This window comes from Lolium perenne, chromosome 7 (assembly GCF_019359855.2).
Source record: "Lolium perenne isolate Kyuss_39 chromosome 7, Kyuss_2.0, whole genome shotgun sequence".
NCBI classification, from domain to species: domain Eukaryota; kingdom Viridiplantae; phylum Streptophyta; class Magnoliopsida; order Poales; family Poaceae; genus Lolium; species Lolium perenne.
Window position 1 is genome coordinate 4,321,969 of NC_067250.2, and position 16,204 is coordinate 4,338,172.

General features: G+C 45.4%; 1 protein-coding gene and 1 long non-coding RNA gene across 3 annotated transcripts; one reads left to right on the forward strand and one right to left on the reverse strand.

The window, feature by feature from the left end:
* Positions 1-3,768: 3,768 nt before the first annotated feature.
* LOC127311630 (binding partner of ACD11 1-like) lies at positions 3,769-7,433 on the reverse strand. The gene is made up of 5 exons (XM_051342085.1): positions 7,266-7,433; positions 5,971-6,074; positions 5,780-5,855; positions 5,124-5,204; positions 3,769-4,573 (listed from the first exon to the last, which is right to left on the reverse strand). The coding sequence occupies exons 1-5, from the start codon at positions 7,311-7,313 to the stop codon at positions 4,070-4,072; spliced, it is 813 nt and encodes a 270-aa protein (XP_051198045.1). The 5' UTR covers positions 7,314-7,433; the 3' UTR covers positions 3,769-4,069.
* Positions 7,434-11,927: 4,494 nt separating this feature from the next.
* On the forward strand, positions 11,928-14,791 carry LOC127311629 (uncharacterized). Of its 2 annotated transcripts, XR_011749525.1 has the most exons (4): positions 11,928-12,229; positions 12,304-12,610; positions 13,381-13,567; positions 13,745-14,791. It is a non-coding gene; the product is annotated as an uncharacterized lncRNA (long non-coding RNA). The 2 variants fall into 2 exon arrangements; XR_011749524.1 differs by lacking the exon at positions 11,928-12,229 and having other exon boundaries at positions 12,285-12,610.
* The last annotated feature ends 1,413 nt before the right edge of the window (positions 14,792-16,204 follow it).

Here is a 16,204-nt window from a genome sequence, read left to right on the forward strand (position 1 = left end):
TTTTGGTTTCAGAAATCCTAGTAAGGAAATATTCTCGGAATTGGACGAAATCAATGCCCAGAACCTTATTTTTCCCGGAAGCTTCCAGAGAGCCAGAGAGGCACCAGAGGGGAGCCCTGGGGGCCCCACACATGGTGGTGGTGCGGCCCAGGGGGGGGCGCGCCCCCCTATTGTCTGGCCCCACCATGGCCCCTCCAAGGCTGCCCTTCCGCCTACTTAAGGAATCCGTCGCGAAAACCCTAGACGAATAAGCCACGGTACGAGAAACCTTCCAGAGCCGCCGCCATCGTGAAGCCAAGATTCGAGGGACAGAAGTCTCTGTTCCGGCACGCCGCCGGGACGGGGAAGTGCCCCCGGAAGGCATCTCCATCGACTTACCGCCATCTTCATCACCGCTGCTGTCTTCCATGAGGAGGGAGTAGTTCTCCCTCGAGGCTAAGGGCTGTACCGGTAGCTATGTGGTTAATCTCTCTCCCATGTACTTCAATACAATGATCTCATGAGCTGCTTCACATGATTGAGATCCATATGATGAGCTTTGTAATCTAGATGTCGTTATGCTATTCAAGTGGATTTTACTTATGTGATCTCCGGAGACTCCTTGTCCCACGTGTGTAAAGGTGACAGTGTCTGCACCGTGTGGGTCACTTAGGCTATATTTCACAGAATACTTATTCACTGAGTTATGATTTGAGTTGGATGTCTCTATGAAATTGTGGTGTGTTAGTACCTCATATGAATGCTCACAGTGACAGCGTGGGGTGTTTATTAGTACTTGGGAATACATCTTTAAGGTTTGCCTACATGATGAATTAGAGTTCGTTATCTTGCCAGAGAGTAATTCAGAATAGCATAGTGAAGTGCTTATTTATATTCCTTTATGATTGCAATGTTGAGAGTGTCCACTAGTGAAAGTAGGATCCCTAGGCCTTGTTTCCATACATCGAATCGCCGTTTATTTATTGTTCTACTGCATGTTTACTCGCTGCCATATTTTATTCAGATTGCTATTACCACTCATATACATCCATATTACTTGTATTTCACTATCTCTTCGCCGAACTAGTGCACCTATACATCTGACAAGTGTATTAGGTGTGTTGGGGACACAAGAGACTTCTTGTATCGTGATTGCAGGGTTGCTTGAGAGGGATATCTTTGACCTCTTCCTCCCTGAGTTCGATAAAACCTTGGGTGATCCACTTAAGGGAAAACTTGCTGCTGTTCTACAAACCTCTGCTCTTGGATGCCCAACACTGTCTACAGGAAAAGAAGCCAACAGTAGACAGCAACTGTCACTCGAGCTCGTCCTTCTGCAGTTGGGGGTAGCGGTAAGGCCGCACGGCCACCGGTGTCGTGTCCGGAGCGAGGTGGATATGGTGATCATACACCCGGGCAGGCGGGAGGCCTTGCGTCTCGTCGAAGAGGTCGTCGTGCTGCTGCAGGAGGTGGGCCAATAGGGGGTGCTCGGAGTCGAGGTCGGCCGTGGTGAGCTGGAGCTGCGGTGCCGGAGCGGCGCCCCCAATGCATGTCCAACGGACATGGCGGCCCTAGCGCCAGAAGGTCATCGTCAAGGCGGCGAAGTCCCAAAGTATGGGCCCGAGGGGCCGCAGGAAGTCCAAGCCGAGGATGAAGTCGAAGCATCCCAAGTCGATGTCGGCGCACGTGATGGTGAAGTGCTCGTCGCCGATGGAAAGCGGCACGTGCTGCGCCAGGCCATGGCAACGAAGGCGGTCGACGTTGGCCACGGTGACGCGGAGATGATCGCCGCCCGTCGGCTGGAGGCCCAAGCGACGCATGGTGGTCTCCGGCAGGAAGTTATGCATGGAGCAGGTGTCGAGGAGGGCCACCAGCTGCTCACCGTGTATCATCACCGGTAGGAGCATCGTCTGCTCGTTGCGGATCCCTGCCGACGCGTGGAGCGAGACGACGCACGACGTGGCTGGCACGACGTCAAGGGCGGTCTCCGTCACTATGTCGGCGCCCGTGTCGGTGTCGCCTTTGTCCACCGTCTCCAAGTAGAAGAGGCGCGGGCAGACGTGACCTGGTTCGTAAGGCTCGTCGCAGTTGAAGCACAGGCCGAGGCGATGGCGCTCCAACTGCTCCGCCGGGGTGAGGCGCCGAAAGGTACGCGGCGTCGCTGCTGGGGCGGTCGGTGCGGGCCGCGTGGGCGGCGCTGCGGTCGGCGGGGGGGCGGGCGGGTGGCCGGGCCCCGTGACTTGGGGGAGACGGCTGCAGCGCCTGGGCCCGGCGCTCATATGCTCGAGCGTAGTGCATCGCCGTTTGCAGGTTCTGGGGAGCCTGGAGTTCCACGTCCACCCATATGTGATCCGGAAGTCCGCCGACGAAGAGCTCCGCGCGTTGTTGCCCCGTGACACCCGGGGCGTGGCAGGCGAGTGCCTGAAAGCGATCGGCGAAGTCTTGCACCGTGGACGTGAAGGGGAGGCGCTCAAGCTCCGCGAGGCGGCTCCCGCGGAGCGGCGGCCTGAAGCGAAGGAGGCATAGCTCCTGAAAACGGTCCCACGGAGGCATGCCGCCCTCGTCCTGCTCGAGGGAGTAGTAGCACATCTGGGCAGCGCCCCTGAGGTGGTAGGAGGCAAGCCAGGTGCGATCCGACAGCAGGGTGCGCTGCCTGCGGAAAAACTGCTCGCACTGGTTGAGCCAATTCAGGGGGTCCTCTGACCCATCGAAGGTGGCGAAGTCGACCTTGGTGTAGCGGGGTGGTGTCGGTGTAACGCCGCTGTGGCCCATTGCGTCGGGGCACGCCTCATGGAGGCGTGCATAACTCGCGCTGCAGCGCCCGGGAGGGTGGGGATCGGCGGGTCGCCTGCGGTGGTGTAGACCGGCTGTGTCGACGAAGCAGTGAGCCACGCCGGCAGCGGCGACGGTGACGGGGGGAAACGAATCTGGTGGATGGGAACGCCCCCCGTCGCTGCGGCACTCAGACTGGCGGGGGAGGACGGCGGCCACTGCGTCCAGGGGTGAGCCGGTGCTGATGGGGGCTGCGGCGGAACGCCCGTGAAGGGTGGGACCCATGGCGCCGGCACAGAGAAGACGGACGGCTGCGGCGGCGTCGGGGGACCCTAGGTGCCGATCAAGAAGAGGTGGATGCCTTGGACCACGGTGACGAGGTCGTTGATGACCCCGCTCATCTGCTCGGGCGTGTAGATGACAGGCGCTGATGCGGCGGAGCTCGCCGTCGTGACGACCACCGGGGATCCCGCCGTGGTGGCGACGACCGCGGAAGCGGGCGGGAGCGACGACGATGTGGCGGTGGGGGCGGAGAAGATATGATCGCAGCCGAGCTAGGTGATACCAAATTGGTAGAACCGACTGCTCTACCGGCCCTAGAGCGTAGCCTGTAGGGGAAGGAGGGGGCGGCGTGCAGACGAGGTTGCGGCTAGGTTAGGAAGTCCGACTCCTCTGGGAGTCAGCAATAATGATTATTATTGTTGTTTGATTTGCCTCGTTTACAACTCGTATAGCTAAAGATAAATGAGCTAATCCCGTAGTTGGGCTTTACAACTCGTATTGCTAAAGATAAATGGGTTAATCCCGTAGTTGGGCCCCCTCCTCAGGTAACTAATACCGGTCCTAACATGTTCCCTGTGGACAGCCGCCTTGCAACAATCGTACAGTGTGTCGTGTAAACGCTCCACAAGACCACAACCTCATCAACTGTGCCACAAAATAAGAACCTTATCTGTCCTACGCTCAAGAATCCACTGCAAATGGAACTGGTCAAGCAAAGCCAGGGCCATTGTTGCAGAACACAGCACCAACGGACTAACACACGGCCAGCAATATTATTACAGCACCCTTCCACAACCTAACCAAAGTAAAATGTCCAATCCCAGCAATTCTACCTCGTAACCATTCTGAACATATAAACCCCCAGAGTACACTGTGACCACCAGCAAATATCCCTGTTCTACCAAGAGAGGGGGGAAACATGGACTGCAAAAGTTCACGTATGGAAGGATGGTTTGATGTTTTCTACTATATCTATGTTTCGGACCCACCGATACAACATGTCAAGCGAGGCACAAAAAGGAACATGGGATGACAATCAGCGGATGGGTGTGTATGAGTTCCCTCCAGACGAACCAGAACCCTTTTGTTGTTCTTCAGATGTCATCTTCTCCTTCGTCATCGTGCCGACGTCGGTGGCGGCCTTGGCCACCTTGCTGAACGCGCTGGTGACCCACGACGCGCTGGTGAAGACATACCGGTTCTTCATGATGGCAGACCCCGCAGTGCTCACCGTCTGCTCAGCCGCGGCCAGCGCAGACTTGGTCTTGTCGGACACCTGGAACTTCTGGTCCATCTCCTTGACCTTCTCGTTCACCACGGAGGTGCCCATGGTGAACTTCTCGCTAAGCCCAATCTTCTTGTCGATGGAGGCTACCTTGGCACCAGCGGTGGATGTGAAGCCAAGCTTGTCGTCGAAAGCTTTCGCCTTACCAACGGCGTCTTTGCCCAGGGTGAAACCCCTGGCGAGCATAGTGCTGACGACATCTTCAGCTTTGTGGACCACATTGTCACCACCGACTGGTACTCTTGTTCCACTCATCTGAGAACAGAATGCAACATTCAATTCATATTGTCGGCAAGATTAAACAAAATACTGAAATTCTGTTGCATATGCTACTACTAAGGTCGCCAGTCATAAACATAGCTCTAGTGCATGAACACCAGCACACTTCACATTACATGACTTCAAAAACTTGGATCATCTGACAGCCAAATAGATAAATGCATACAGTTGTCCAGAATACTAGTCATAGAAGAGCTTAATTATAATCAAAGCAGGACACATGAGTACCGTCTCATTTTAGGTTAGCACTGATAGGATGCTGAAAATCTCACAGGTCGTAAGGTCATTTGTCAAAAACTAGGCATGAATCACGATAAAACCATTTATCACATATGGTCAAGAAACAGGAATATGCAGGACATGACCTCGAACAATCAATGGTATGTTTCAGAGAAATTACATTAAAACAAAGTGTCCCCGTGTCCATATACATACACCCAGAATTATCAGATGTGCCATGTTCAATTCAGGACACAACATACTAAACGAATTGAACACTTGCACATGAAAGTGAGGCATCACATACCTGTGGAGCAGAGGCGGTAGGGGGTGGTTGATATTCTGGAGCAGGCGCAATCATAACGGAAAGATCAACTATTGTCGCGCCCTGTTACAATGAGACAAAATGTCTTCTCAAAAATAAGTTCTCTAAGCGATATATACTGTGCTTAAAATATCCGAGCTTTGCTTTTTTTGGGCGACCATCGAGGAGAAATCTTAAGGTGATTTATCAGCATCCGGATTAGCAAGTAATAAAAGAATTGTGTACTTGCAAGAGGTGGCATATCAGGACTTTAGGAAACACCAAGACTGACCAAACTTAGATATTTCCACTGAGATGAAAATCATAGAAAACAGTAAATGGCATCTGAAAACCATTGAGTAGAAGTCGTTAGGTGATTTATCAACAACTGGATTACCAAGTAATAAGGGAAATATATATTTACAAGGGGTGATATAATCAGGACACTAGGAAACACCAAGACCAAGCAAACTTAGAGATGAAAAGCATAGAAAACAAGATATGCCATCTGAATAAGCACTTGGCATATACATGCCCCAATGAAGGAAGCAAAAGTTTTGTTGAGAGCTAATGATTAAAGAATGATGAACAGTTAAAGGACAGAAAATAATAACCATTCAACTGAAATACTGAATCATACGACAGCCTTAATTGCTCACCGAAAGAAGAAGGGCAGTCTCTGCTCCTTGGGCGTCTTTAAAAGTAACATATGCAACTTGAGACCACTCATCACCACTGTCAAGAGAAAAAAAAAACGTGTGAACTAAAATCTGTGAATGACACTAAAAGGCCAATTTGTAGAAGTAAAAGAAGTATGATCCTGTTGCGTGCACATTCAAAATTGACAAACCTTTGCATATCTACATGTTCAATGTCTCCTGAAAAGGAGAAGAACTCCTTAATGTCTTGCACAGTTGCACTCAGGGAAACATTGGTGACCTTCACAGTCCTCACCTGGAAACATTATAAGCTTCAGAAGGGGTACAAAGGGAAATAGAAAGGGAAGCAAAAAAAAAAAAAAAAGCCAGTTAGCATGCAAATGAAGGTTGGTGCATAAGGAAATGCATAAGCAAGCGAAGGATTTCAAAAGCTGAGTTAGCATGTAAATGGAAGTCAAACTAATAATCTTGGGTTTTCCCATATAAGCACAAATTGCAGATCGGGCATCTACATTAAATGAGAAGCATCATCCCCTTGTATGGAGAAAATTACTCCATGTGCCAATGATTTTTATAGCCTGCAAGTTAAGCCTATTTAAATATGTAAAGTTTGAAGTTGTTCTCCAATTTACAAGTCTTAACTCTTAAGCACTCTTGTAAAATTAAGCTCAGCGAGCGACCTCAATCAGCATGATCCTCTGCATGGAAGTAACAAAACTCAACAGCAATCATTTGGCTGTTTTTCCCATAACTCATGTATGCTTGCTATGCTAAGAAAATTATGGATCTCAAACAAACTCGTATATGCTTTGCTATTTTCCCCCAATTCATATATAAACATCAACTTCTGTCAAACGACTTGCAGGTTATCTGGCATAACCCAACAAACTAGCTATTCAAAACAAGCAAAAGGTGGCCAGAACCCCTAGACTAAACAAGCATTTTCTTGGGTCGGATACCCTAAAAAAGCACTGATCGCTAGCAAGCAGCGTTAATGTCTCATCATCCCGCAAGCATGATTCCGGATAGTATCATTCACGAAAAAGGCATGGTTCCGCATATCCCCGAATAAACTCGGTACCCCAGAGGCCAGAGCTGGTTGTTACGACAACCAATCACAGGTAAAAAGGTCACAGATAGCAGCTAGTACAAATCAGCGCTATCAGGCTGCACAATAAGTTCATGAGTATTGGCCTATTTCGAGAAATCCCCGCGACCTATCTCGCAGCATCGATGAGCATACAAGCTTAGTTAACCAGCTACGATCCCGAGCCCCAAACCGAATCGAGACACGCGCGACGAAGCTCCAATCGCACCCCACGAATCGACCGAACCCTAACCCTAGCCACCAACACGAAGCTGGCCCCGCGAGCGGCTGTGAGGCACGGGCGCTGCCGGAACCACCGCCGCCCCGGCACGGCCAGATCCAGCACCGGAAGGAATATGTAGACGGCGAGGCGGGGGGGAGGGGGAGCGCGGGACTCACCGGCCCCGTGACCGGCACCTCGACCGGAGCAGTCGTCGCCGCCGCCATCGTGCGAGTAGCGGTAGCGGAGGTGGTGGTCGGGAGATTTTGCGGCGGCGGATTGGCGCTGGTGCTGCTAGCGTGGAAGGGAGGGAGACGACCTTGGAGTAGCAGAGTAGTGGGGAAGAGAGAGGGCTATGGTTTTTTGTATGGGATGGCATTGACTACTTGGCAGCTAAGGCAAAAAGTGGGAGGAAATAAGCAAACCACCTAAAAAACATTTTTCTTCCTATAAAGATATTGTTATTTTCTATTTTTCATTTTTTGGTTTTTCATTTTAAAATATGTGGTACGATATATAGACACAATCACATGAGGTCTTCAAAAGAGTGAAGTCACGGAGAGGGTGTGAGTCGTGATATATTTGGTTCTTCGCGTGCAGAGTATTTTGCGCATCTACAATAAGCTATGATAAGAATCTAGAATAACGAAATAGTTTGTAGGGGAAGAATAAATTAGTGAGAACTAGGGGGAATTATTACCGTTTTTTTTCCTAGTTCTTCTTCCAAGTGCAGGATATTTTACCGGTGGGGGTTTCCCTTACTATTGACTCGACTTGGCTCACTCATTCTAGGATCTTCTTCTTCTTCTTCTTCTTCTCCTTCTCCTTCTCCTCCTTCTTCTTCTTCTTCTCCTTCTCCTTCTTCTTCTTCTAGGAAAAAACATTAGGTCATACTTTACGGAAAATTCATTTGCTACAGTCAAACACACTTCATCTTCCATAGGATTCAAGTATGCATGATATCGTAATCCTATGATGTTCCTATTACTATGATTTTCGTATCCTATGAATCAAAGGAGCCCTAATATTTCACTTAGTAAATTGAGACAAAAGTTCAAAAAAAATAAATTACTTGCATTCTCTTCTTCCGATCTCACGAAAAAACTAAATATAAGGTTTTGGATGATTTAAGGGTTTGATTCCTAGAAAGAAGCCGGGGTTAATTCCAACCTTTGGGCAGTCAATTTAGACCATAACAAGAACCAGTGTCCACAAAAAAAAAACAATGTTTCAAGTGAAAGGTGTTTTATTGGATGCTCGCCAAAACCCAACAACACAACAAAGTAGAGCTGAAATGTTGCTCATCTTTTTCGGAGGACCCATGTTCATGATTTCATTAAGGATCTTGTATCAAGAAACTATAAAGTTACAATTCAATACATTTGATTAAACACATCATCACCAACCCTGACCGGTCCTCACAATCTGTCATCCAAATATATTCCATCAAACTCCAAAATAAGCTGCCCATCTGAGTGTTTAGATTTCAAATACACATAATATATCTTGAAGGCCAACATGTGCAGTGCAAAGCTTGAGGAAGTTGTGGAGGATGTTGTGTGCCCATACCGTACCAGAGGATATAGAGGAGGAGAGAAAGATAGTGATTAGTACACCGACATAATCGAAGGCATTTCATGAGTGTAGTATTTGGGTGGCATGGTATCGCACCGGATCAGTCCAACATCACATCTTCACCTTATACTAAACATTAGCTTCGTGTCTTAATAAGTGTTCCCTTCCTCACGTATCCAATTCTCAAGCTAACCTCCTATTTCCTGCATTTTTCTTGCATTTTTCATTAAAAATAGGTATGCATGAGGTGTTGAGCCTCAGTGACTCGGGAGCATGGAGAATGAAATCGAATGGTGGTGGTGTACACATTCTTAGCTATCGTATTAACTACAAATGATATTTTTACCTGAAAATTTCATCGGATCTTGTTGGAAATATTTAGTAGATCAATCATGGACAGGGGCACAATGTAATTTTTTGTTTTTTTCTATTTTCTCCATTTTTTTGTTTTATTTTAAAACAAGTGTTATAATACATAGACATTGAGGTCTACTAAGGACCGAAGTCACATGGAGAGTTTGAGCCATGCTATATTGGTTCTTTACGTGCAAGTATTTTTGCACACCTACAGTCAAGTCCAATAAGCATCTGGAATGACGAAATATTTTGGAGAGGAAGAAAAATTTAGCAAGAACTAAGGGGCGAGGGGCCTTGAGACTTGCTTCTTAAGCAATTAGCATATACTAATTTATATTTTGGTGGTGCTTACTAAATATTATTACTACTGACCCCACTTGGATCTCTCATTCCAGAAGGATTCTCATCCTTTTTTTTGTTTGCTTAAGCACTAGTTAGAGTCAAAGTCGTATCTCTTTCCTTCTATTCTATCATGGGAAAAAGTCAAAGATTTCATTTAGTAAATTGATTAAAAAAGTTGGAAAATTTTGTAATGTACTTGTATTCTCTTCTTTCGATCTCACGAAAAAACTAAATACACGAAAAACTCTCATGGCACATCAAAGTAATCACCTTCTCTCTGTTGATGGTCACCGACTCAAGAAAGAAGGTAGATCAGAGCGCATTACACCGGTCCGAGGTAGCATGGTGTTTCACTCGAGCAACATCCAGTTCTGCACCAAATATGCTTTCCAAACTAAGAGATCCCTTCCCGGCATCTCCTATTTTCAAGCTAAACTTTTCTTTTTCTTTTTCTTTTTCTTTTTATTTTTTTAACATAATCTTTCCGCTAAGAGTGGGTCTAAGAACTTTTGTGACTCTCAAGCATTGAAAGAATGCTTGGATGAGTGGTGGTATCTCCTAAGAGCTCTAAGCTCCCAGTGTTGGGCATGTCTCTGAGCGATCGGCACATCCCTATCACGGGGACCAGTGCAAGAAATATTGCGTTGTGTTGATCATGTGCTGGGATGCCCTATGTATGGTTTCACGCGAGCCGGAAGATTCATCTTGATCACCACGTCGCTCGTGGCGTCCAACCAATGCGCGGGTCGCACACTCACGTTATTCTTCCCCCCACTTAATGAAGAGTGAGCCATTGTACATAACAGTGCCAACTTCAAAAAAGAACCGCAACCAGCAAGCAAGCGAGCCAGACATCAAGCAGTATGAATAAAATGGTTCAGACTTCTAAAAAACTGTTTACATTTTTAGAAAGTTCACCAGAAAAAAGGTTTTAAATTTAAAATTATTCACCAGGTTTTAAGAAGGTTCGGATTTCAAAAAGAGTTCACCTGGAAAAAGGGTTCCAAATTAAAAATTGTTCACTGATTAAGAAGGTTCAGATATAGTTAAAAATTGTTCAAATTTAAAACTATTCATTGGGTAAAAAGTTTCAAATTAAAAAAAAATTCATCTGGTAAAAATAATCTCGAGGAATAAATGAACGGTGACGGAAATACCCACACCCATGCGTGGATGTACAAAAGTATTTCCCCAAATTTAAAATTATTCATCGTGTAAAAATGTTCGGCTCTAAAAATATTAATCTGGTAAAAATGGTTCACATTGAAAATTGTCCATCGGTAAAAAAGTTAAAATTTAAAATATGTAGTTTTTAAAAAGTTCTTGATTTTAAAAATATTTTAACAAAAAAAACAGGGACACATATTTAGGTTATTTTTGAAAAAATTGTTACTGTAGGGGCTTCCCTACCATATTTAAAAAAGGAAAACCTGAAAAAAATCAGGAAAGAAGAAACTGAAATAAAAAGAAACATAAATACGAAGTAAAAATATACAAAAAAATATATACAGGAAACTAAACAAAAAAAAGAGACGAAAAATGAAAAGGTGGTGAAGATGAGCCGGTCCATGTTACTGTGTTTCTAACAAAAATGTATACAAGAAACTAAACCAAAAAAAGACGAAAAAAATGAAAAGGAAGTGAAGATGAGCCGGTCAATGGTAGTGTGTTTCTAAGAAAAATGTTTACAGGAAACTAAACAAAAAAATGACGAAAAAATGAAAAGGAGGTAAAGATGAGCCGGTTCATGGTACCTACGTTGTGGGAGGAATGCAGGCGAGCGCTAATACAACTCGCAGTGAGCAATATATACTGCTTGCAGTCTATCGGTTGAGTGGGTTCCGTTCATTCATTCCCTTTGTGCTCTTGTTTGCAATCAAGCAAAAGAAAAGAATGCCCTAAAGTTAAACGCGTGTACCAGAGGACGGTGTGGCAGAGTGCGCGGGTCCATCTAATAACTACTATACTATTTGGGAACTGACTTCATTTTTGTCATAATTTTGGGTTTAGTTTTCGTGCCCCTGTCCTGTTGACACGTGTTTTCATCTGGTCTGTTATTGTTTGGGGTGCAACTTTTGAGGCGTCTTGCAATTTTCATCTGATTTGTTACAATCTGGTGGTTCACATGGTGATGCTTTAAATTTTAGATCTGGGTGAGTGTAGCATATTCCTTTCTCTGGCTACTGTTCGTTTTGTTACTGCCGCACCGCTTTGACCCTCTAGAAGACTCCCATGGAGTTCCAGGCGCCATGGTCGGCTATACATCCACCCATCTCCCCCTGCCCAGCAGATTCTCCTGCCCACACAAACCCTTCTGCGGTGTGGTTAGGTCCTCGGAGCAGCAGTAGGGAGGAGGCGCATCGTGGGAGGTTGAGCGTGCCGCGGGAGGCTCCGCCGGGTCGCCGCCGACAAGCGCGTCGCAAGGGGTTCCGCCAGGGCGCGTCCGATGGGCGCGAGGAGGCGCGCCGTGTTGCGGGAGGCTCCGCCAGGCCGCTGTCGACGAGCGCGACGAGGCCCGTCGCGGGAGGCTTTGCTGTGACGGCTCCGACGAGCAGCAGCGGGCGCATCGTGGGGAGGGTGGTTCCAGGCCGCCGTCTACTCCGCCATACAGCCGCCGACGAGCTCGAGGAGGAGGCGCGATGCGGGGAGTGTTGCACATGGGCTCCGTCGACTCTGTCGGGCCGTGAAGAGCAGCTACGATGTAAATGGCCAACTGCTCTCTCTCCCTCCCTCCCTCCCTCTACAGGCTAAGAAATCGCAGGCCCGAGGAGGAGCTTGAGGTGCAGCTTCAGGAGGATGGACTCCACTGATTTGGGTGTTCCTGTGATATTTTTAGGAGGAGGCGTTCCTGACGAGAAACACCCCTCGGGTATGCCACTTAATTTTTTGTCGCTCTTCTAGATGGTTTTTTTTCTCCATGCTCTTGATCTCTCCGTCTTGCAGGGCGCTGGTGCCTAAATGGATTCGATGGTTGTGGTGGTCTGTGGCATCTCTGTGTTTCAGGCCTCAATAAGAAGATGGGTCATGGGTAACGGTGACAAAAGGAAGAAAGAAAGGACGAAACCACGGATTTATTCACTGATATCATGGGTAGCGGTTTAGCACATGATCTTGTTGATCCCCTTATATCCATGAGGGACAATTATCTCCTATTTCTTCCATCATTTGCGTTTATACCAGTCCCTGCAAGTATTAAACCTGCAAGAAGTTTCCTTCATCACACTTCCACTTCAACTACATGCCTTTGCAGGTACATTTGTTATCTTAGATGTTAGCCCAATCCTTCATGGTCAATTGGCCATACATTAATCTTGTTCGATTAAATCAAGTTTAGCTTTGTTTATAAATAAGAAGGGTAGTTTATGTTTACCAATAGATGATACAGATTATATGTTTGTAATACTTGGGGCTGTGGATATTTTGCTTCACACATATTCTTCTCTGTCTAGATCCGTTTGATGCTCTATAAGGTTATATTTAACTACCGTGCCAACAGAGGAAATTTTCGCCCATTTTTCTCAATTGATCACATCTTCAAACCAGTTGTTGATTAGGGGGATAGGAGTGACTATAAACGCGTGGTATGCGACTGATGACTCAATTAGTTCACAACGCAAACCTGCTATGAGCAGATTGGATTGGAAATGTGCATTATGGTACTTCAACTAATTAGGTCTCAAGCAATATAGTTCTGGGTGCTGCACAGTTTTTATTTTGGGAAGCTCCACTGCATCCAACTTAATCTGTCAGTCTAAAAAAAATTATATCCATAACTGCTCTGACCATACACTGCAACTTCAGAATATTTTGGTTGTTTAGGTCGATACATGTATGGACTAACTAAATAGTATCGAAATTTGATGTTAGGTATAGAAGAAATGAGTTTACTATTGCACACACCTTTAGTCTTTGAACTATACTATTGCTCAATTACTAATTAGCAGTGTGGTTTCATCTTGCTACATCATGGTATGGGGACATGATCTTCTCTTGTTTGACAACTTAAACTTTTGTCTTCAGGGTTCTCTGGTGGTCTCTCCTTATGCTGCACACATGTTAGTCTGTAAAGGTTGAGCATCCATTTTTCTTTTGTCATTGCCTGCATCAGTTAATTTTGCTTCATACTATTGCGGCAGCAAGTACAGTACCGAAGCTTGCATTTCCGGATTACACTATCTACAATGTTAACTCTCATAACCATACAAAGGTATGCAGTCTGTTGTCATCTTCTTATAGTTTGGCTGCGATATATTAATCATTTTGTCTTGAGCACTGCATGTTTATGAAGTTGTAGACATTAAATAATCTAACTACATATGCCGATTGTATTTATCGCGCCGTGCATTCATTGTCTCCTTATGATGCCTGGTCTTTTTCCCTGTAGGTACCCTACGAGTGTGCGTGGTACCGGCCGTCAGCGAGGCCGTACTCCTTCCTCGCCTTCTTCGGTTCCGCAGCATCATCATGGCCTCCAGGATGTTGCTGCAGCCCGCAGTTTCTCTTTTTCCACCTGTGCCCATTGTGCCTTCGTCCAGGTCTGGTTCTCCGGTTGGTGTTAGGCCTTCATTACCGACGGTTGGGACTTCTTCCGGTATGTTGGCCCAAGTTCTGCACAAGATTTGGTTCAGGAAGTGGCCTGAATACCATTGGATAATTTCTACAGAGTATTTGCATGTTCAGCTATTGCAAGAACTTTCCCTCATGTTTGGCAGAAATGGCTATTCTCTAGCATCCTTTAATATGTCCACAGAACTATCGGTACTGGAAGATTACTTCGCAATAGATTGATCCTAGAGGAGATACAGTATGATAAAGTTGATCTCAGAAATATGGCTCCATCAGAAGTTAGATGCAGAACAACATCGTTCGTTCACATGCAAGATCTTTTCTGTGGCTGTCCACCCTTGACATATTGTTGGATTTTTGTTATATGTACCTTGAACACTCAGTTGATCTACGCTGTTTATCACTGGTTTTTTCTCCTGCTGAAAACATCCAGTTTCCTGCTCATTCTAGCGGTGGAGTTCCTCATGGCAATAGGCTTTAAGATAACTAGCTCTGGAGTACAAGTGCTGCCAGTATTTTGTATTGGGGCCTTTTGAGATCATGTGTTATGTCTATAAATGCTATGGAGCTGTTTTAACTGGAATTATGTTTCAGTTTTAGCATATCATCAGATGGGACCAATTACTGAATTAGTGGTTTTTAAACACAGAATCATAGGCAAAACTGGAATTTTAAACACAGGATCGTCCAGCGCTAATAAGTAGAGAGGTGCTACTGATTGCAGGACCAAGACATTTCTCCGGTACCGAACTTCAGGGTATCTGCAGATGACAGATCCTTCTGTAATTCGCTTTCTTTTGCATGGTTCGAACTTGGAACATAATCAATATGTGTATTGGAGAACAGCTTGCACTTCTTTTGTTTCCATATTATCTTTTTGTTTTGCGAATTTGTTTCCATGGTATCTCTTACTGTTCTGCTTGGTTCCTTTGGTAGTAAGCTATGTTTTTCATATATAATTGGCTATTGCTTAGCTTCTCTAGATTTTATTTTTTTATGTACTGTTCAAAACAAGAATTGATCAATTTAGTAAAATTCAGAAGACCACGGTCACTTTTTCCCTGAAGCCTGTTCTCCTTTGTTTCCTATATATAACTCAATGGTACTAATTAATATGCAAACACTGTAGTTCTATTGTTAACATCGGAGTAGTATGATACTTTCAAACTGATAATCAAAATATACAGCTAACTTTTGAGATTTAGATAAGATAAGTTTTTCTCTTTCTCTGTAAACATTAAGCTTTCCCCGAAAACCCATGCTATTCTCTCCTGCCCGAGGAATGAACAACAAGCAGATTCCGATAGGGAGGAGCCATTCGTGCCTACCCATGGCATATCCTACCGAGAAGAAGAAAAAGAGTGTGCATAACCTGATCTAGAATAGTACACACCAAAGAAAATAGCACGTACCCCATCAAGGAGCCTACAAGGTACCGGCACAACAAGGGATATAACACCTTCATATACACCGCCAATAAGGAACCATTAATTGTCTCCTTGAACCAAGACCCATCCGTGCATCCGGCAATGGCTCAACAAGATCCTTCACAAAGAAACCAAGCCACCCTCCACGCCCACAGTCCTCAAGGAAGAACAAGGAATACATCATTATCCTTTCATCTGATGACGCAAACTGTAGCGCCAAGCAGTAGATCATAATGAAGACTTCTCCACCTCCGTAATGCACTCCACTCTCTCCTTAGTTTTTAGCATCTCCATCGTTTAATATGATATACACTTCATGTATGTTGTGTCCACACCTTTCATGTGCATTTCAGACATGTATTATTAGAGAATAGCAAATAAAGCTACTGGCCGAATGATATATACATTGTTAGTACAAACCCACAGATACTTATGACTACCAAAAAATTCCATCAGCCAGTCCCCATACTGGACCCAAAAACCTTACAAGAGCCCTGTTGTAGCACATAATTTATTTTTGGAAGATTATAGATGTGCATTGTGCAACCAACTCAAAATTGAGACAAAAGATCATTTGTTCTTTCAATATCCGTTTGCCTGGAGATGGTGGAAGTAATTTTCCTCCGATTTCACTGTATGTACAGTAATATTTAAAATATGTTGGCTTCCCTTTTCATATGGAAGTTATTACATAAATGGTCTGTAGTATCAGCTGCCGCAGTAAGCAATTCGTATACTGTTTTACCATCAAAAAGAAAAAAAATCTGGAAGTGGATATGGACCCTCAAAGGAGGGTAATTCACCTAGGCATAAACTGATTTTGCGCTTCAAGTATTTTTCTATTTTGTTTT